The sequence below is a fragment of the Monodon monoceros genome, unplaced genomic scaffold, assembly GCF_005190385.1.
Source record: "Monodon monoceros isolate NGI ecotype Baffin Bay Population unplaced genomic scaffold, NGI_Narwhal_1 Super_Scaffold_21, whole genome shotgun sequence".
Classification (NCBI taxonomy): domain Eukaryota; kingdom Metazoa; phylum Chordata; class Mammalia; order Artiodactyla; family Monodontidae; genus Monodon; species Monodon monoceros.
In genome coordinates this window covers 140,467,859-140,487,731 of record NW_021703778.1, presented here as the reverse complement: position 1 = coordinate 140,487,731, position 19,873 = coordinate 140,467,859, and the positions used below count along the sequence as shown (strand labels likewise).

The following is a 19,873-nucleotide window of genomic DNA, read 5'->3' as shown; positions in this document are numbered from 1 at the left end:
GCAATGAACATTGGGGAGCATGTATGTTTTTGAATTGTGGTTTTCTCTGGGTATATGACCAGTAGTGGGATTGCTGGATCATATGGTAATTCTATTTTTACTTTTTTAAGGAACCTCCATACTGTTCTCCATAGTGGCTGTATCAGTTTACATTCCCACCAACAGTGCAAGAGGGTTCCCTTTTCTCCACGCCCTCTCCAGCATTTGTTGTTTGTAGATTTTCTGATGATGCCCATTCTAAACGGTGTGAGGTGATACCTCATTGTAGTTTTGTTTTGCATTTCTCTAATGATTAGTGATGTTGAGCAGCTTTTCATGTGCTTCTTGGCCACCTGTATGTCTTCTTTGGAGAAGTGTCTATTTACGTCTTCTGCCCATTTTTGGATTGGGTTGTTTGTTTTTTTACTATCGAACTGCATGAGCTGTTTATATTATTTTGGAGATTAACCCTTTGTCTGTTGATTCATTTGCAAATATTTTCTCCCATTCTGAGGGTTGTCTTTTCGTCTTGTTCATGGTTTCCTTTGCTGTGCAAAATCTTTTTAGTTTCATTAGTCCCATTTGTTTATTTTTGTTTTTATTTCCATTACTCTAGGAGGTGGATCAAAAAAGATCTTGCTGTGATTTATGCCAAAGAGTGTTCTTCCTATATTTTCCTCTAAGAGTTTTATAGTGTCCGGTCTTACATTTAGGTCTCTAGTCCATTTTGAGTTTCTTTTTGTGTATGGTGTTAGGGAGTGTTCTAATTTCATTCTTTTACATGTAGCTGTCCACTTTTCCCAATACCACTTATTGACGAGACTGTCTTTTCTCCATTGTATATTCTTGCCTCCTTTGTCATACATAAGTTGACCATAGGTGTGTGGGTTTAACTCTGGGCTTTCTATCTTGTTCCATTGATCTATGTTTCTGTTTTTGTGACAGTACAATATTCTCTTGATTACTGTAGCTATGTAGTATAGTCTGAAGTCAGGGAGTCCGATTCCTCCAGCTCCGTTTTCTTACCTCAAGACTACTTTGGCTATTCAGAGTCTTTTGTGTCTCCATACAGATTTTAAGATTTTTTGTTCTACTTCCATAAAAAATGCCATTGGTAATTTGATAGGGATTGCATTGAATCTGTAGATTGCTTTCAGTAGTCTAGCCATTTTCACAATATTGTTTTTTCCAACCAAGAACATGGTATCTCTCTCCATCTGTTGGTATCATCTTTCATTTCTTTGATCAGTGTCTTATAGTTTTCTGCATACAGGTCTTTTGTCTCCCTAGGTAGGTTTATTCCTAGGTATTTTATTCTTTTTGTTGCAATGGTAAATGGGAGTGTTTCCTTAATTTCTCTTTCAGACTTTTCATCATTAGTGTATAGGAATGCAAGAGATTTCTGTGCATTAATTTTGTATCTTGAAACTTTACCAAATTCATTGATGAGCTATAGTAGTTTTCTGGTGGCATCTTTAGGATTCTCTATGTATAGTATCATGTCATCTGCAAACAGTGACAGTTTTACTTCTTCTTTTCCAATTTGTTTTTCTTTTTCTTCTCTGATTGCCGAGGCTAGGACTTCCAAAACTATGTTGAATAATAGTGGTGAGAGTGGACATCCTTGTCTTGTTCCTGATCTTAGAGGAAATGCTTTCAATTATTCACCATTAAGAATGATGTTTGCTGTGGGTTTGTCGTACATGGCCTTTATTATGTTGAGGTAAGTTCCCTCTATGCCTACTTTCTGGAGAGTTTTTATCATAAATGGGTGTTGAATTCTGTGGAAAGTTTTTGCTGTGTCTATTGAGATGATCATATGGTTTTTATTCTTCAATTTGCTGATATGGTGTATCACATTGATTGATTTGTGTATACTGAAGAATCCTTGCATCCCTGGGATAAATCCCACTTCATCATGGTGTATGATCCTTTTAATGTGTTGTTGGATTCTGTTTGCTAGTATTTTGTTGAGGATTTTTGCATCTATATTCATCAGTGTATTGGTCTGTAATTTTCTGTTTTTGTAGTATCTTTGTCTGGTTTTGGTATCAGGGTAATTGTGGCCTCATACAATGAGTTTGGGAGTATTCCTTCCTCTGCAATTTTTTGGAAGCGTTTGAGAAGGATGGGTGTTAGCTGTTCTCTAAATGGTTGATAGAATTCACCTGTGAAGCCATCTGGTCCTGGACTTCTGTTTGTTGGAAGATTTTTAATCACAGTTTCAATTTCATTACTTGTGATTGGTCTGTTCATATTTTCTATTTCTTCCTGGTTCGGTCTTAGAGGTTATACCTTTCTAAGAATTTGTCCATTTCTTCCAGGTTGTCCATTTTATTGGCATAGAGTTGCTTGTAGTAGTCTCTTAGGATGCTTTGTATTTCTGCAGTGTCTGTTGTAACTTCTCCTTTTTCATTTCTAATTCTATTGATTTGAGTCCTCTCCCTCTTTTTCTTGATGAGTCTGGCTAATGGTTTATCAATTTTTCTTATCTTCTAAAAGATAAGCAGCTTTTAGTTTTCTTGAACTAAAAGAACTAGCTTTTAGTTTTATTGATCTTTGCTATTGTTTTCTTTGTTTCTATTTCAGTTATTTCTGCTCCGATCTTTATGATTTCTTTCCTTCCGCTAACTTTGGGTTTTGTTTGTTCTTCTTTATCTAGTTCCTTTAGGTGTAAGGTTAGAATATTTATTTGAGATTTTTCTTGTTTCTTGAGGTAGGCTTGTATACCTATAAACTTCCCTCTTAGAACTGCTTTTGCTGTACCTCATATGTTTGGGATTGTCATGTTTTCATTGCCATTTGTCTCTAGGTATTTTTTGATTTCCTCTTTGATTTCTTCAGTGATCTCTTGGTTATTTAGTAACGTAGTGTTTAGCCTCTATGTATTTTTGTTTTTTACGTTATTTCCCCGTAATTCATTTCTAATCTCATAGCATTGTGGTCAGAAAAGATGCTTGATATGATTTCAATTTTCTTAAATTTACTGAGGCTTGATTTGTGACCCAAGATGTGACCTATCCTGAAGAATGTTCCATGCGCACTTGAGAAGAAAGTGTAACTGCTGTTTTTGGATGGAATGTCCTATAAATATCAATTAAATCTATCTGGTCTATTGTGTCATTTAAAGCTTCTGTTTCCTTATTTATTTTCATTTTAGATGACCTGTCCATTGGTGTGAGGTGTTAATGTCCCCCACTATTATTGTGTTACTGTCGATTTCGTCTTTTACAGCTGTTTGCAGTTGCCTTATGCATTGAGGTGCTCCTACGTTGGGTGCATACATATTTATAATTGTTATATCTTCTTCTTGGATTGATCCCTTGAACATTATGTTGTGTCCTTCCTTGTCTCTTGTAACATTCTTTATCTTAAAGTCTATTTTATCTGATATGGGTTTTGCTACTCCAGCTTTCTTTTGATTTCCATTTGCATGGAATATCTTTTTCCATCCCCTCACTTTCAGTCTGTATGTGTCCCTAGGTCTGAAATGGGTCTCTTCTAGACAGCATATAGATGGGTCTTCTTTTTGTACCCATTCAGCAAGCCTGTGTCCTTTGGTTGGAGCATTTAATCCATTCACGTTTAAGGTAATTATTGATATGTAAGTTCGTATTACCATTTTCTTAATTATTTTGGGTATGTTATTGTAGTTCCTTTTTTTCTCTTGTGTTTCCCACTTAGAGAAGTTCCTTTAGCATTTGTTGTAGAGCTGGTTTGGTGGTGCTGCATTCTCTTAGCTTTTGCTTGTCTTTAAAGCTCTTGATTTCTCCATCAATTCTGAATGAGATCCTTGCCAGGTAGAGTAATCTTGGTTGTATGTTATTCCCTTTCATCACTTTAAATATATCATTGCACCCCATTCTGGCTTGTCGAGTTTCTGCTGAGAAATCAGCTGTTAACCTTATGGGAGTTACCTTGTATATTATTTGTCATTTTTCCCTTGCTGCTTTCAATAATTTTTCTTTGTCTTTATTATTTGCCAATTTGATTACTATGTGTCTCAGCGTGTTTCTCCTTGGGTTTATCCTGTATGGGACTCGTTGCACTTCCTGGACTTGGGTGGCTATTTTGTTCCCTATGTTAGGGAAGTTTTCGACTATAATCTCTTCAAAGATTTTCTCAGGTCCTTTCTCTCTCTCTTCTCCCTCTGGGACCCCTATAATGCGAATGTTGTTGAGTTTAATGTTGTCCCAGAGGTCTCTTAGGCTGTCTTCATTTCTTTCCATTCTTTTTTCTTTATTCTGTTCTGTGGCAGTGAATTCCACCATTCTGTCTTCCAAGTCACTTATCCCTTCTTCTGCCTCAGTTATTCTGCTATTGATTCCTTCTAGTGTACTTTTCATTTCAGTCATTGTATTTGTTCATCTCTGTTTGTTTGTTCTTTAATTCTCCTAGGTCTTTGTTAAACATGTCTTACATCTTCTTGATCTTTGCCTCCATTGTTTTGCCGAGGTCCTGGATCATCTTCACTATCATTATTCTTAATTCTTTTTCTGGAACGTTGTCTATCTCCACTCTATTAGTTGTTTTTTCTGGGGTTTTTGTCTTGTTCCTTCATCTGGTACATAGCCCTCTGCCTTTTCATCTTGTCTATCTTTCTGTGAATGTGGTTTTTGTTCCACAGGCTGCAGGATTGTAGTTCTTCTTGCTTCTGTTGTCTGCCCTCTGGTGGATGAGGCTATTTAAGAAGCTTGTGCAGGTTTCCTGATGGGAGGGACTGGTGGTGGGTAGAGCTGGGTGCTGCTCTGCTGGGCAGAGCTCAGTAAAACTTTAATCTGCTTTACTGCTGATGGGTGGGGCTGGGTTTCCCACCTGTTGGTTGTTTGGCCTGAGGCAAACCAAAACTGGAGCCTACCTGGGCTATTTGGTGGGGTTAATGGCAGACTCTGGGAGGGCTCATGCCAAGGAGTGCTTCCCAGAACTTCTGCTGCCAGTGTCCTTGTCCCTGCGGTGAGCCACAGCCACCTCCTGCCTCTGCAGGAAACCCTCCACACTAGCAGGTGGGTGGGTCTGGTTCAGTCTCCCCTGGGTTCACTGCTCCTTCCCCTGGGTCCCAATGGGCAAACGACTTTGTGTGGGCTCTCCAATAGTGGAGTCTCTGTTTCCCCCAGTGCTGTCCAAGTCTTGCAATCAAATCCCACTAGCCTTCAAAGTGTGATTCTCTAGAAATTCCTCCTCCTGTTGCCAGACCCCCAGGTTGGGAAGCCTGACGTGTGGCTCAGAACCTTCACTCCAGTGGGTGGACTTCCGTGGTATAATTATTCTCCAGTCTGTGAGTCGCCCACCCAGCAATTATGGGATTTCATTTTGTTCTGACTGCACCCCTCCTACCGTCTCATTGTGGCTTCTCCTTTGTCTTTGGACGTGGGGTATCTTTTTTGGTGAGTTCCAGTGTCTTCCTGTCGATGATTGTCCAGCAGCTACCTGTGATTCTGGTGTTCTCACAAGAGGGAGTGAGAGCACGTCCTTCTACTCTGCTATCTTGGTTCAGGCCTTTGATTTAATTGATATTTATAGGACATTCCATCCAAAAACAGCAGATTACACTTTCATCGCAAGTGCACATGGAACATTCTCTAAGAGTGATCACATCTTGGGTCACAAATCAAGCCTCAGTAAATTTAAGAAAATGGAAATCATATCAAGCATCTTTTCCGACCACAAAACTATGAGATTAGAAAGCAATTACAGGGAAAAAAAACATAGAAACACAAACACATGGATAAAAAATGTTTTTTAACATTTTTTATAAAAATAAAAAATACATTACTAAATAACCAAGAGATCACTGAAGAAATCAAAGAGGAAATCAAAAAATACCTAGAGAAAAATGAAAGCAAAAACACGATGATCCAAAACCTATGGGATGCAGCAAAAGCAGTTCTAAGAGGTAAGTTTATAGCAATACAAGCTTACCTCAAGAAGCAAGAAAATCTCAAATAAACAATCTAATCTTACACGTAAAGGAACTAGATAAAGAAGAACAAACAAAACCCAAAGTTAGTGGAAGGAAAGAAATCATAAAGATCAGAGCAGAAATAACTGAAATAGAAACAAAGAAAACAATAGCAAACATCAATAAAACTAAAAGCTGGTTCTTTGAGAAGATAAACAAAATTGATAAACCATTAGCCAGACTCATCAAGAAAAAGAGGGAGGGCTTCCCTGGTGGCGCAGTGGTTGAGAGTCCACCTGCTGATGCAGGGGACGCGGGTTTGTGCCCCGGTCTGGGAAGATCCCACATGCCGTGGAGCGGCTGGGCCCGTGAGCCATGGCCACTGAGCCTGCGCGTCTGGAGCCTGTGCTCCGCAACGGGAGAGGCCACAACAGTGAGAGGCCCGGGTACCACAAAAAAAAAAAAAGAAAAAGAAAAAGAAAAAGAGGGCGAGGACTCAAATCAATAAAATTATAAATGAAAAAGGAGAAGTTACAAAAGACACCGCAGAAATACAAAGCATCCTAAGAAACTACTACAAGTAACTCTATGCCAATAAAATGGACAACCTGGAAGATATGGACAAATTCTTAGAAAGGTATAACCTCCCAAGCCTGAACCAGGAAGAAATAGAAAATATGAACAGACCAATCATAAGTAATGAAATTGAAACTGATTAAAAGATCTTCCAACAAACAAAGTCCAGGACCAGATGGCTTCACAGGTGAATTCTATCAAACATTTAGAGAAGAGCTAACATACATCCTTCTCAAACTCTTCCAAAAAATTGCAGAGGAAGGAACACTCCCCAACTCATTTTATGAGACCACCATCACCCTGATACCAAAAACAGACAAAGATATTACAAATACAGAAAATTACAGACCAATATCACTGATGAATATAGATGCAATAATCCTCAACAAAATACTAGCAAACAGAATCCAACAACACATTAATAGGATCATACACCATGATGAAGTGGGATTTATCCCAGGGATGCAAGTATTCTTCAATATATGCAAATGAATCAATGTGATACACCGTAGCAGGAAACTGAAGAATAAAAACGATATGGTCATCTCAATAGATGCAGAAAAAGCTTTCCACAAAATTCAACACCCATTTATGATAAAAACTCTCCAGGAAGTGGACAGAGAGGGAACCTACCTCAACATAATAAAGACCATATACGACAAACCCACAGCAAACATCATTCTCAGTGGTGAAAAACTGAAAGCATTTCCTCTAAGATCAGGAACAAGACAAGGATGTCCACTCTCGCCACTATTATTCAACATGGTTTTGGAAGTCCTAGCCACGGCAATCAGAGAAGAAAAAGAAATAAAAGGAATACAAATTAGAAAAGAAGAAGTAAAACTGTCACTGCTTGCAGATGACATGATACTATATCTAGAGAATCCTAAAGATGCCACCAGAAAACTACTAGAGCTCATCAATGCATCTGGTAAAGTTGCAGGATACAAAATTAATGCACAGAAATCTCTTGCATTCCTATACACTAACAACGAAAGATCAGAAAGAGAAATTAAGGAAACACTCCCATTTACCACTGCAACAAAAAGAATAAAATACCTAGGAATAAACCTACCTAAGGAGTTAAAAGACCTGTACTCAGAAAACTATAAGGCACTGATGAAAGAAATCAAAGATGACACAAACAGATGGAGAGATATTCCATGTTGTTGGATTAGAAGAATCAAACTTGTGAAAATGATGTACTACCCAAAGTCATCTACAGATTCAATGCAATCCCTATCAAATTACCAGTGGCATTTTTTACAGAACTAGAACAAAAAATCTAAAAATTTGTATGGAGACATAAAAGACCCCAAATAGCCAAAGCAGTCTTGATGGTAAAAAACAGAGCCGGAGGAAACAGACTTCCTGACTTCAGACATACTATAAAGCTACAGAAATCAAGACAACATGGTACTGGTGCAAAAACAGAAATACAGATCAATGAAACAGGATAGATAGCCCAGAGATAAACCTACGCACCTCTGGTCAACTAATCTATGACAAAGGAGGCAAGGATATATAATGGAGAAAAGACAGTCTCTTCAATAAGTGGTGCTGGGAAAACTGGACAGCTACATGTAAAAGAATGAAATTAGAACACTCCTTAACACCATACACAAAAATAAAACTCAAAATGGATTAAAGACCTAAATGTAAGACTGGACACTATAAAACTCTTAGAGGGAAACATAAGAAGAACACTCTTTGACATAAATCACAGCAAGATCTTTTTTGATCCATGGCCTAGAGTAATGGAAATAAAAACAAAAATAAACAGGACCTAATAAAACTTCAAAGCTTTTGCAAAGCAAAGGAAACTACAAAGAAGACAAAAAGACAGCCCTCAGAATGGGAGAAAATATTTGCAAACGAATCAACGGACAAAGGGTTAATCTCCAAAATATATAAACAGCTCATGCAGCTCAATATTAAAAAAACAAACAACCCAATCCAAAAATGGGCAGAAGACCTAGACATTTCTCCAAAGAAGACACACAGATGGCCAAGAAGCCCATGAAAAGCTACTCAACATCACTAATTATTAGAGAAATGCAAATCAAAACTGCAATGATTTATCACCTCACACCAGTTAAAATGTGCATCATCAGAAAATCTACAAACAACAAATGCTGGAGAGGGTGTGGAGAAAAGGGAACCCTCTTGCACTGTTCGTGGGAATGTATGTTGATACAGCCACTATGGAGAACAGTATGGAGGTTCCCTAAAAAACTAAATATAGAATTACCATATGACCCAGCAATCCCATTACTGGGCATATACCCAGAGAAAACCATAATTCAAAAAGACACATGCACCCCAACGTTCATTGCAGCACTATTTACAATAGCCAGTTCATGGAAGCACCCTAAATGCCCATCAACAGACGAATGGGTAAAGAAGATGTGGTACATATATACAATGGAATATTACTCAGCCATAAAAAGGAACGAAACTGGGTCATTTGTAGAGACGTGGATGGATCTAGAGACTGTCATACAGAGTGAAGTAAGTCAGAAGGAGAAAAACAAATATCGTATATTAACACATATATATGGAACCTAGAAAAATGGTACAGATGAACTGGTTTGCAGGGCAGAAATAGAGACACAGATGTAGAGAACAAACGTATGGATACCAAGGGGAGAAAGTGGCGGGGGGTGGGGATCGTGGTGTGATGAATTGAGAGACTGGGATTGACATGTATACACTGATGTGTATAAAATGGATGACTAATAAGAACCTGCTGTATAAAAAAATAAAATTATTTTTTTAAATAGCCGAATGATTTATAAAAAGATATTCCAGCTCATTAGTAATCAGGAAAATGAAAACTAAGATCACAAAGATGGGCAGAAACTGAGAAGTCAGATAATACCAAGGCAAGAAGACACGGAGCAAGAGGTATTCGTGCACATTGCTCATAGGAATGTAAACAGGCACAACCACTCTGGAAAACAATTTGTCCTGATTCTGCAATGTTACCTATGTGCATACTCTATAATAACCAGCAAATCACTCCAAGGTAGATCCCCTAGGCAGGAGCCAGCTAGTAAATATTTTAGGCTTTGCAAACCACGAGGTCTCTGTCACAACTAACGCAACTCTGCCTTGTATCTCAAAAACTGCCACAGACAAAATGTAAACCAATGAACATAGTTGTGTTACAATAAAACTTTATTTATAAAAAACAGGCAGCTGTCCAGATTTGATCACTGGGCAGTAGTTTGCCAACCTGTGCCCTAGAGAAACACCTGTACATGTGATCCAGGAGACATGTACAACAGTTTTCACAGGACTTGTTAGCAAACTGCTAATATTTGGAAACAACCCAAATGTTCACTCGCAGGAGAAGGGATAAATAAACTGTGGCTATATTTTCAAAATGGAGTATGACACAGCAGTGAAAGTGAATTATACTCTTGCTACTTGCAACATGGATAAATCTTAGAAAATAATATTAAGTGGAAAAATCAATTCATAGAAGAGATATGATATGATTTAATCACCAATATATTGTGTAATAGAGCTCAAAAATAATCAAAACTAAATAAAATGCTACATTTCCTATGTATATGGGTGATAAAGGAAAACTATAGGTATTGGTAACCACTGGGGAAAAAAAGTACAGCAATGGTAGAATCACTATGCTGTACACCTGACACCAATATAATATTGTAAATCAACTATACTTCAATTAAAAAAAAAAAAAGATAGCAATGGTGGAAATTCAGGATGGAAGTTACCTCCCAACAGAAGGCCAAAGATGGGATCGGGGAGGAGCCCACAGTTGGTTTCAATGATTTTGGTACTGTTCTGCGTTTTATATTGGGTCACAGGCTCATAAATGTTCATAACTTACACATGCAGGATGTATTTAATCTTGTATACATAAGATAGATATTAAATTTTTGTTTTTAATACAAGGTCAACAAATACTCCCTGTACTCAGCTGAAAAATCCCAAAAAGACTGCAGAGGCTACCTGGAGCTGAAACAGAAAGTAGAGAACTTGCCTCTAATAAGCAATCAGGGTATTTATATTCCATGTCAGCCAATCAGATGATGAGAAAACATCTAATGGCTTGTAACTATCTCTTGGATTCAGAAAGAATTGATAAAAGCTACATGAAAAAGTATTGAAACTACTCCAAAACTTAAAAAATAAAAAAGTATTTGTTGGTTAATCTTCCTGAAGTTTTGCTATTTAAATAAGTAAGTTTATAACTGTGGATCACAATTACTATAAAGCCTCTCTCTTTTTTTTTAAATAAACCTATTTCAACAAAGGTCCAATTACATCACAAAAAGATTATGTAAGATAGGATTCTGGCACCATCTGGTGGCAGTGCCCTGAAACAGCACATTCTAATTTCTATTAAAGGTTAATTCACTCTTTCATTCATTTACCTACTATCCAATAGGCATCTACTAGGCATAGCACACACATATTTTAAAATCTTTCTTGGTGGGCTTCCCTGGTGGTGCAGTAGTTAAGAATCTGCCTGCCAATTCAGGGGACACAGGTTCGAGCCCTGGTCCGGGAAGATCCCATATGCCGCAAAGCAACTAAGCCCATGTGCCACAACTACTGCGCCTGCACTCCAGAGCCCACGAGCCACAACTGCTCAGTCCGCGACCCACAACTACTGAGCCCGTGTGCCACAACTACTGAAGTCCGCGTGCCTAGAGCCCGTGCTCCGCAACAAGAGAAGCCACCACAATGAGAAGCCCGTGCACCGCAAAGAAAAGTAGCTCCCACTTGCCACAACCAGAGAAAAGCCCACGCACAGCAACGAAGACCCAATACAGCCAAACATAAAATAAATAAAAATTAAAAAAAAAAAAACTTTATAAAAAAAAATATCTTTCTTGGAAGACCGGAAATAAAATAATGTATACTGCCTAAAACAGGGCCCCTATTTTCAAGGGAAAATATCTACAGTTAAATTTATGCCTATCAGAATATAAGCGTCTACTCTTGTTAAAAGTTTGTTTCAAGCATCTATTCCCCTAGAACTCTCAGGCAAGAAGTCCCTCAGGAGTGTACTGGTAAACATAGTCTATGGAGTCACCACATGAGGACCAGTAAGCACATGAATGCAGTTTTCAAGGAAAAGAACTGTTGTGGTTTTAAAATATCCTCAAATTCTTGACACTTCTTTCAAAAGGTAGAGTCTAATTTCCCTTTCCTTGAATGTGGGCTGGACTTAATTACCCGCTTCTAAAGAAGAGAAAGTGGCAGAAGTGATGGTGTATAACTTCCAAAGCTAAATCATCAAAGGAATAGCCATTTCCATCTTGCCTGAGGGAGTCAGACATTGTGTCACGAGGAGACTCAAGCAACCTGTGGAGAGCCCTCTGGGGAGGAATCGTGACCTCCGCCAACAACCAGCACCAACCTGCCCCCTCGCATCCTTCGCCAGTATCACTGAGCTAAGCCACTCCCAAAGAAACGGAAATCAATGTTTATTGTTGTTTAAGCCATTTAGTTTGGGGGTAATTTGTTATGCAACAATATATAACTAATACAACAACCTATTACTTCCTAGAACAAAATTTTATCTTTAACAGGAAGTGAAAATAGCTCACTTCAGTTTAATACTATAATTTGCCCACATGTTAATAAAATTTCAAATTTTCCTTCCTAATACACTAAGTAGTGATCCTTTTCTAATTCCCCCAAATTGTTTCATATTATGTCATAATATTCATCACTTTCTAATTCAAAGAAACAGCAACCCAAGCAGATTTCAGTCAGTCAGCAGGGATTTTTTTGGACCATCTTCCTTTTGATGTACTGTACTAGTATTGTACTAGGGACTGAGTGGAGAACCATGCCCTTGAGGTACTTATAATTTAGATGAATATTCCCAAAATAATTTATGTTTTTAATTAACCTTTTTCCCCTGGCTCTGAAGGTTCTAAGTCAATGGAAGAAGGCTTGGAAAGTTTCTTTTTTACCTCTGTGAGGGATCCACAAGCTACACCACCATGCAGGGCTTCATCTAAAGCAGAGAGGGTTGTAGATAAAAATGCTGGTGATGGAGCAGCAGACCTCTGTGTCTTTATCTCATAAGCCTGAACAAAGAAGAGATTAAGTTATTTTCAACCTCAATATTTATTCAAAAACATAAGTCAAATCCAAACTCAAATTCTAGCAGTTGGAACCCCAATCCCCTTTTTTTTCTTCTACTATTTATTTATTCAACAACTATTTACTCTGTGCCGGGGACTGTGCTAGATCTGGGGGCTGTGATATAAAAGACAGAGCCCCTGCCCCACAGTACTTATAGCCAACTAGGGACTATGAAATTAGGACTAGAAACTAAGCAATTACCATACACTTAAATAAGAGATACTGTGATAGGGCAAGTGGAGACCTGGAGAGAGTATACCCGATCTGGATTTTGTGATATAGGAAGGCTTCAAGGGAGATCTGGATGTCTGAGCTAAAACCTGAAATGACTGTTAGACAGGCAAAGGGAATGTGCATGTTCCTGGCAAAGAGACAAGAATGTACGAAGAAAGGTCAAGAAGCAAGCAAGAAAGGAAATGGAAACTCACAAAAACTACAAAAAACAAAAAGAGTTCATTTAGAACGTCAGAAAGAAGGTGCGAGGTCGTGGTGTGGCAAGCAATGAGGCTGGAGGAATAAGCAGGGGCCTAATCAGGAAGAGCGTTGCTGAAGTGTGGCGTGTAGGCTGAGAGCAACAGGGAGTGACACGGCCAAGCTACCATTTCAAACCGAGGTTGCTTTGCGAAGAACAGCTTGAAGGTGGATGGGGTAGACTAAGAAATGGCCTTCCAAAAGGCAGCCACATCAAATCCTTGGAACCTGTGAATATTACCTTATGTGGAAAAAGGGTCTTTGCAGATGTGGTTAACATGATTACAATGTGTAAGAACACTTGCCTCTCTGCAATCTCGAACATTAAAAATTACTACTGTTATATTAAGTTGCCCAAAACTGAAGTCAAGCCACAGAACTGAAATCTTTCATTCCTTCATTCATTCAAAAAATATGAATTAATTGCCGACTGCATGTCATATACTATGATAAGCTCTGGGAATAGAGTGGTAACCCAAACAGACCTAGTCTCTACCCACCTAAAGTTTACAATTGAATACGTCTAGGTCTCAAATCCAAGGCTCTTCTGCTCCTATGAGGACGTAGGAAGACCAGTATATTAATACGTATGAGCCATAAATGTGCCCACTCTTGTCTAATCTCACCTATTGAGTTCTTAGATCAGTTAAACCATGGATTGCCACAGAGTTTTTTAAAGGCTACATTCAGGCACATAAAATAAAATAGAATAAAGCTACAGTAAAAGGTGTGTGCCTTTCATCTGATTTAGAAATACCTAAATATTGCCTACAATCTATCAAGCAACATAGGTGGGCATGGGGACACTTTACAGACATGTAAAGGCAACCCAATCTATTAACATTAAAGTACTTCCTTTGCAACTATAAGTGTAATTACTAGAATAACAGATCTCGTGACTCAAAGAACTACTAAAATGAACTAACAGAACAAGACTTCAGAAATAATAGTGTGTACATAAGCGAGACAAAGAGGGACACTATGATATGACACACCACCAGTTGTCTTCTACCTTGGAGGCTGCTTCTTAGACTCATCGTTGTCTAATCTGATCTTGAAATGTTGGCTGGATTCGGGACTTGGTCTTGGGCACACTTACATTCTCACTGTACACACCTTCTAGGCAATCTCTCACCCATTTTCACGGCTTTGACTACCATGTTCACACCGATGACTCCCCAATGCACGCTTCCAGTGCAGACCTCTACTTCAAGCTCAAAGTCCACATATTTAAATGTTTCACAAGCACCAAAAATTCGACAGGTACTAACAAATTCACGATGTGCCTCCCTCAAACCTGATCCTCTTCCAATATTCCTCATCTCAGGAAATGGTACCACCCAATCTTTCAAAGCAAAATCAAGGAATCATCTCTGACACTTTCCTGTACCTCACCACCACCCACAGCCGAATCATCTCCGAATCCTATTCATTCTACCTCCTAAGTATCTCTCACGATAACTGACATTATACCATCGGCATCAGTACCACACTAATAGTCCATGTCACAATCTGTCTGTAATACAGTCATAGATGCCTAACTAGTCTTCACAAATATTTTCTTGTTCCTTTTCAATCACTTGTCTATGTTTAAAGACTGAGTTTTTAAAAACACGTATTAGATTACTCCCTTTGATGACGTGTCATTGCTTTCAGAATAAAGTCCAAAATCCTTAACATGGTCTGCAGGCCCCAGTGACCTAACCCCTGCCTGCTTCTCCAACTTCATCTCTTGACACTCTCTTCCTTGCCACTACGTTCGTTCACACTGGCCTGACTTTCTTACCATACAAGCACCATTCTCCTGCTCTTCTCAGGGGCTTTGCATTTCCCAGTCACAGTGCCTGCAAACTCTTCCCTGCTCCCTCCCTTCCCAACTCCGTTGTCCATCTCTCTCCTATTCATCCTTCAGGTTTGAGCTGAAGTATCGCTTCCTTGAGGGAGCCCTTCTTAAGGACCCCTAAACTAAATAATGTCCCTGTTATTCAGTTTCTAAGCTCTTTGTACTTTTCTTTGATAGGACTCGTCATTACTACAATTAACTAATCATTTGTATAATTATTTGTTTACTGTCTGACTGTTCCCACTAGACTGTAAGCTACATGAGGGCAGGAACTTTATCAGTCATCTTCACTATAATATCCCCAGTACCTGACAGATCCATGGCTGGCACTCGATAAATATTGGTTGACGGAATAAATTATTGAATAAATAAATTAACAAAAAAAGCTTTGTGAGGGAATGAAGTAAGGCTAAGCCAATATTTAAGACAGGATTCAAATCTAAAGAATTTTACAAGAGTAATGTACAACGAAGAAGAAAGATGGCTCTTTGAACTGGCATTTGGAATTGTAGTGACATTGCAGCTGAAAGTGGTGATGGAAGTGGAGACTAAAGGTGAATTTCCTACCCACAATCTCCTACTTAATTATCTAACTAGGAATATGCCATAGATATTGACCAAATAGAATGACAGATGTCAAACCAAAATGTTCTCTTGGTGATTTACAACCTTCAAAATAGCGACGAGTTAACTTGAACCTCGTCACAGAATCATAAGATACTATTTTAACTCTCTAACTTCTCCCATAAAACAAAGTGAGCTGTTCAAAGACACGACATCAACGACAAAGCTAAGACTACTGCCCATCTCTAACTCCCATTCTAATTCTCCTTCTGACTATTTTGCCTTTAAAGTATTTTCCTTAGATAATGAGCTAAATCTGAACAAAAGAAAATACTCAATTTGTTCATTGTTTTCAAAGTTTCAAATGACACAAATATTCCTTCCTTCCTCCTTCACAGAGTTAGACCCTACTTTATTGCTTGGTGGTTACCAAATTTCAATATAAGATAGTAAGGTAAGTAATTTATAACCCACATAAACAAATACATTTGCAAAACACTGGACAGACTTTTAGGCAACTCTTATTCTGGGAAAACAAGATATTTTCTACCATGCACTAAACCTACATTTTGAAAAGCTAAAGTCATGAGACAGAAAGTATGAAATAATAGTACAACTTGATGAGGGCTTATTACAAAACACTTTAACTCTTCTCAGGTGTGAGGATAAGTTTTCAAGTATTATTCATTCAATCAGTAAGAGAGTATAAGTCCAACAGGTGTACTTTATGATGCACAGTAAGTAATGATGATAAAAGTTAGTATTACAAAGACAGGAGCATTCTAAAATTAACAGTATATTATACTTTAACCATGAGGTTCACAAATCCTCCCCAAACAAACCAAAGAGAAAGATGACCTTTTGAAATATCAGTACCAGCTACAGAGAAAAGAAAATCATATTACCCTCTCATTCCCATAATTAGGAACTGCCTCCCTATAATTAGGAGCTTATAAACTACATAAATTTCTTACATATATTCTCATTAGAGGACTAACTCTGTGCTGTGAGGGTTGGTATTTTTGAGGTGCTCATCTCATCACCCGAAAGATTTTTGAGGTGCTCATCTCTATTTTTGCTTTTGCCTCATCACCCGAAAGATTTTCAACGAGATACAGAATCGTTTCAAAATAAAAATCAAATCATAATTCTAAAATATATACACACCGTTTGCATCCGTGGGGCACAGGCCCTGCTGACCACACACAAAAGTTCATGGACACCTTGATAACTAAGGCCAGTCATCTTCATAAGCTCCAGTGGGGTAAGACATAGAAAGTCCTAAAAAACATAAAGAAAATATTTAAAATATATATGTGCAACAAAGATACTGGAATTAAAAGGAAACTTTCAATTGACACTATCCATGTGTAAATAAAAGCAGAATTTATCGTAGATCAGGGACTTCGCTGGTGGTCCAGTGGTTAAGACTCCACGCTCCCAATGCAGGGGGCCTGTGTTCAATCCCTGGTCAGGGAACTAGATCCCACATGCCACAACTAAGAACCGGCACAGCCAAATAAATCCATAAGTATTTAAAAAAAAATTTATTGTCGATCAAAGATTTATATGTTTCTTATAGCATTTTCCCCCTAAATAGCCCTTAACTAAAAGATATGATGATATAATCTTATCCTCTAATTATCCACCTTGGCATATACCAGAGGACACACCAAGTAACAACACATAGCAGCAGAATCCAACTCAGGTGTATGTTGGCGCTGCCCTTGTGCCTGAAAGAGTCTGGGCACAAACAGATGACCAGAAAGAGTCAGGCTGAAATGAGTTTCTTCAAATGACAATGAAAACACGATGACCCAAAACCTATGGGTTGCAGCAAAAGAAGTTCTAAGAGGGAAGTTTATAGCAATACAATCCTACCTCAAGAAAGAAGAAAAATCTCAAATAAACAACCTAACCTTACACCTAAAGCAATTAGAGAAAGAAGAACAAAAAAACCCCAAAGATAGCAGAAGGAAAGAAGTCATAAAGATCAGATCAGAAATAAATGAAAAAGAAATGAAGGAAACAATAGCAAAGATCAATAAAACTAAAAGCTGGTTCTTTGAGAAGATAAACAAAATTGATTAGCCAGACTCATCAAGAAAAAAGAGGGAGAAGACTCAAATCAATAGAAATTAGAAATGAAAAAGGAAAAGTAACAACTGACACTGTAGAAATACAAAGGATCATGAGAGATTACTACAAGCAACTATATGCCAAAAAAATGGAAGAAATGGACAAATTCTTAGAAAAGCACAACCTTCTGAGACTAAACCAGGAAGAAATAGAAAATATAAACAGACCAATCACAAGCACTGAAACTGAGACTGTGATGAAGAATCTTCCAACAAATAAAACCTCAGGACCAGACACCTTCACAGGCGAATTCTATCAAACATTTAGAGAAGAGCTAACAGCTATCCTTCTCAAACTCTTCCAAAATATAGCAGAGGTAAGAACACTCCCAAACTCATTCTACGAGGCCACCATCACCCTGATATCAAAACCAGACAAAGATGTCACAAAGAAAGAAAACTATAGGCCAATATCACTGATGAACATAGATGCAAAAATCCTCAACAAAATACTAGCAAACAGAATCCAACAGCACATTAAAAGGATCATAGGGCTTCCCTGGTGGCGCAGTGGTTGAGAATCTGCCTGCCAATGCAGGGGACACGGGTTCGAGCCCTGGTCTGGGAGGATCCCACATGCTGCAGAGCAACTGGGCCCGTGAGCCACAATTACTGAGCCTGCGCATCTGGAGCCTGTGCTCCGCAGAGAACAAGAGAGGCAGCGATAGTGAGAGGCCCGCGCACCGCGATGAAGACTGGCCCCCGCTTGCCATAACTAGAGAAAGCCCTCGCACAGAAACAAAGACCCAACACAGCCATAAATAAATTTAAAAAATAAAAAAAATAAAAGGATCATATACCATGATCAAGTGGGGTTTATCCCAGGAATGTAAGGATTCTTCAGTATACACAAATCAATCAATGTGATACACCATATTAACAAATTGAAGGAGAAAAACCATATGATCATCTCAATAGATGCAGAAAAAGCTTTCCACAAAATTCAACACCCGTTTATGATAAAAACTCTCCAGAAAGTAGGCATAGAGGGAACTTACCTCAACATAATAAAGGCCATATATGACAAACACACAGCCAACATCGTCCTCAATGGTGAAAAACTGAAACCATTTCCACTAAGATCAGGAACAAGACAAGGTTGTCCACTCTCATCACTATTATTCAACATAGTTTTGGAAGTTTTAGCCACAGCAATCAGAGAAGAAAAAGAAATCAAAGGAATCCAGGGCTTCCCTGGTGGCGCAGTGGTTGAGAGTCCGCCTGCCGATGCAGGGGGCCACGGGTTCGTGCCCCGGTCCAGGAAGATCCCACATGCCGCGGAGCGGCTAGGCCCATGAGCCATGGCCGCTGAGCCTGCGCATCTGGAGCCTATGCTCCGCAACAGGAGAGGCCACAACAGTGAGAGGCCTGCATACCGCAAAAAAAAAAAAGAAAAAAGAAAAAAAAAAGGAATCCAAATCGGAAAAGAAGAAGTAAATCCAAATCGGAAAAGAAGAAGTAAAGCTGTCACTGTTTGCAGACAACATGACACTATACATAGAGAATCCTAAAGATGCCACCAGAAAACTACAAGAGTTAATCAATGAATTTGGTAAAGTAGCAGGATACAAAATTAATGCACAGAAATCTCTTGCATTCCTATACACTAATGATGAAAAATCTGAAAGAGAAATTAAGGAAACACTCCCATTTACCATTGCAACAAAAAGAATAAAATACCTAGGAATAAACTTACCTAACGAGACAAAAGACCTGTATGCAGAAAACTATAAGAAACTGATGAAAGAAATGAAAGATGATACCAACAGATGGAGAGATATACCATGTTCTTGGATTGGAAGAATCAACATTGTGAAAATGACTATATTACCCAAAGCAATCTACACACTCAATGCAATCCCTATCAAACTACCAATGGCATTTTTCACAGAAGTAGAACAAAAAATTTCACAACTTGTATGGAAACACAAAAGACCCCGAATAGCCAAAGCAATCTTGAAAAAGAAAACCAGAGCTGGAGAAATCAGGCTGCTGGACTTCAGACTATACTACAAAGCTACAGTAATCATGACAGAATGGTACCGGCACCAAAAACAGAAATATAGATCAATGGAACAGGATAGAAAGCCCAGAGATAAACACATGCACATATGGTCACCTTATTTTTGGTAAAGGAGGCAAGAGTATACAATGGAGAAAAGACAGCCTTTTCAATAAGTGGTGCTGGGAAAACTGGACAGCTACATGTAAAAGAATGAAATTAGAACACTCCCTAACACCATACACAAAAGTAAACTCAAA

At 38.5% G+C, this 19,873-nt stretch overlaps 1 protein-coding gene across 4 annotated transcripts in view; it reads right to left on the bottom strand.

Moving 5' to 3' along the window:
* The window catches only part of RAD51B (RAD51 paralog B), a 641,700-nt gene that overhangs the window by 615,785 nt on the left and 6,042 nt on the right, over nucleotides 1-19,873 (bottom strand). For all 4 annotated transcript variants that reach the window (XM_029239093.1, XM_029239092.1, XM_029239091.1 and 1 more), the window contains exons 3-4: nucleotides 16,641-16,754; nucleotides 12,421-12,537 (exon numbers count right to left, since the gene is read on the bottom strand). In XM_029239093.1, the coding sequence (XP_029094926.1) occupies nucleotides 12,421-12,537; nucleotides 16,641-16,754 (231 nt within the window). The remainder of the gene's footprint in view (nucleotides 1-12,420; nucleotides 12,538-16,640; nucleotides 16,755-19,873) is intronic.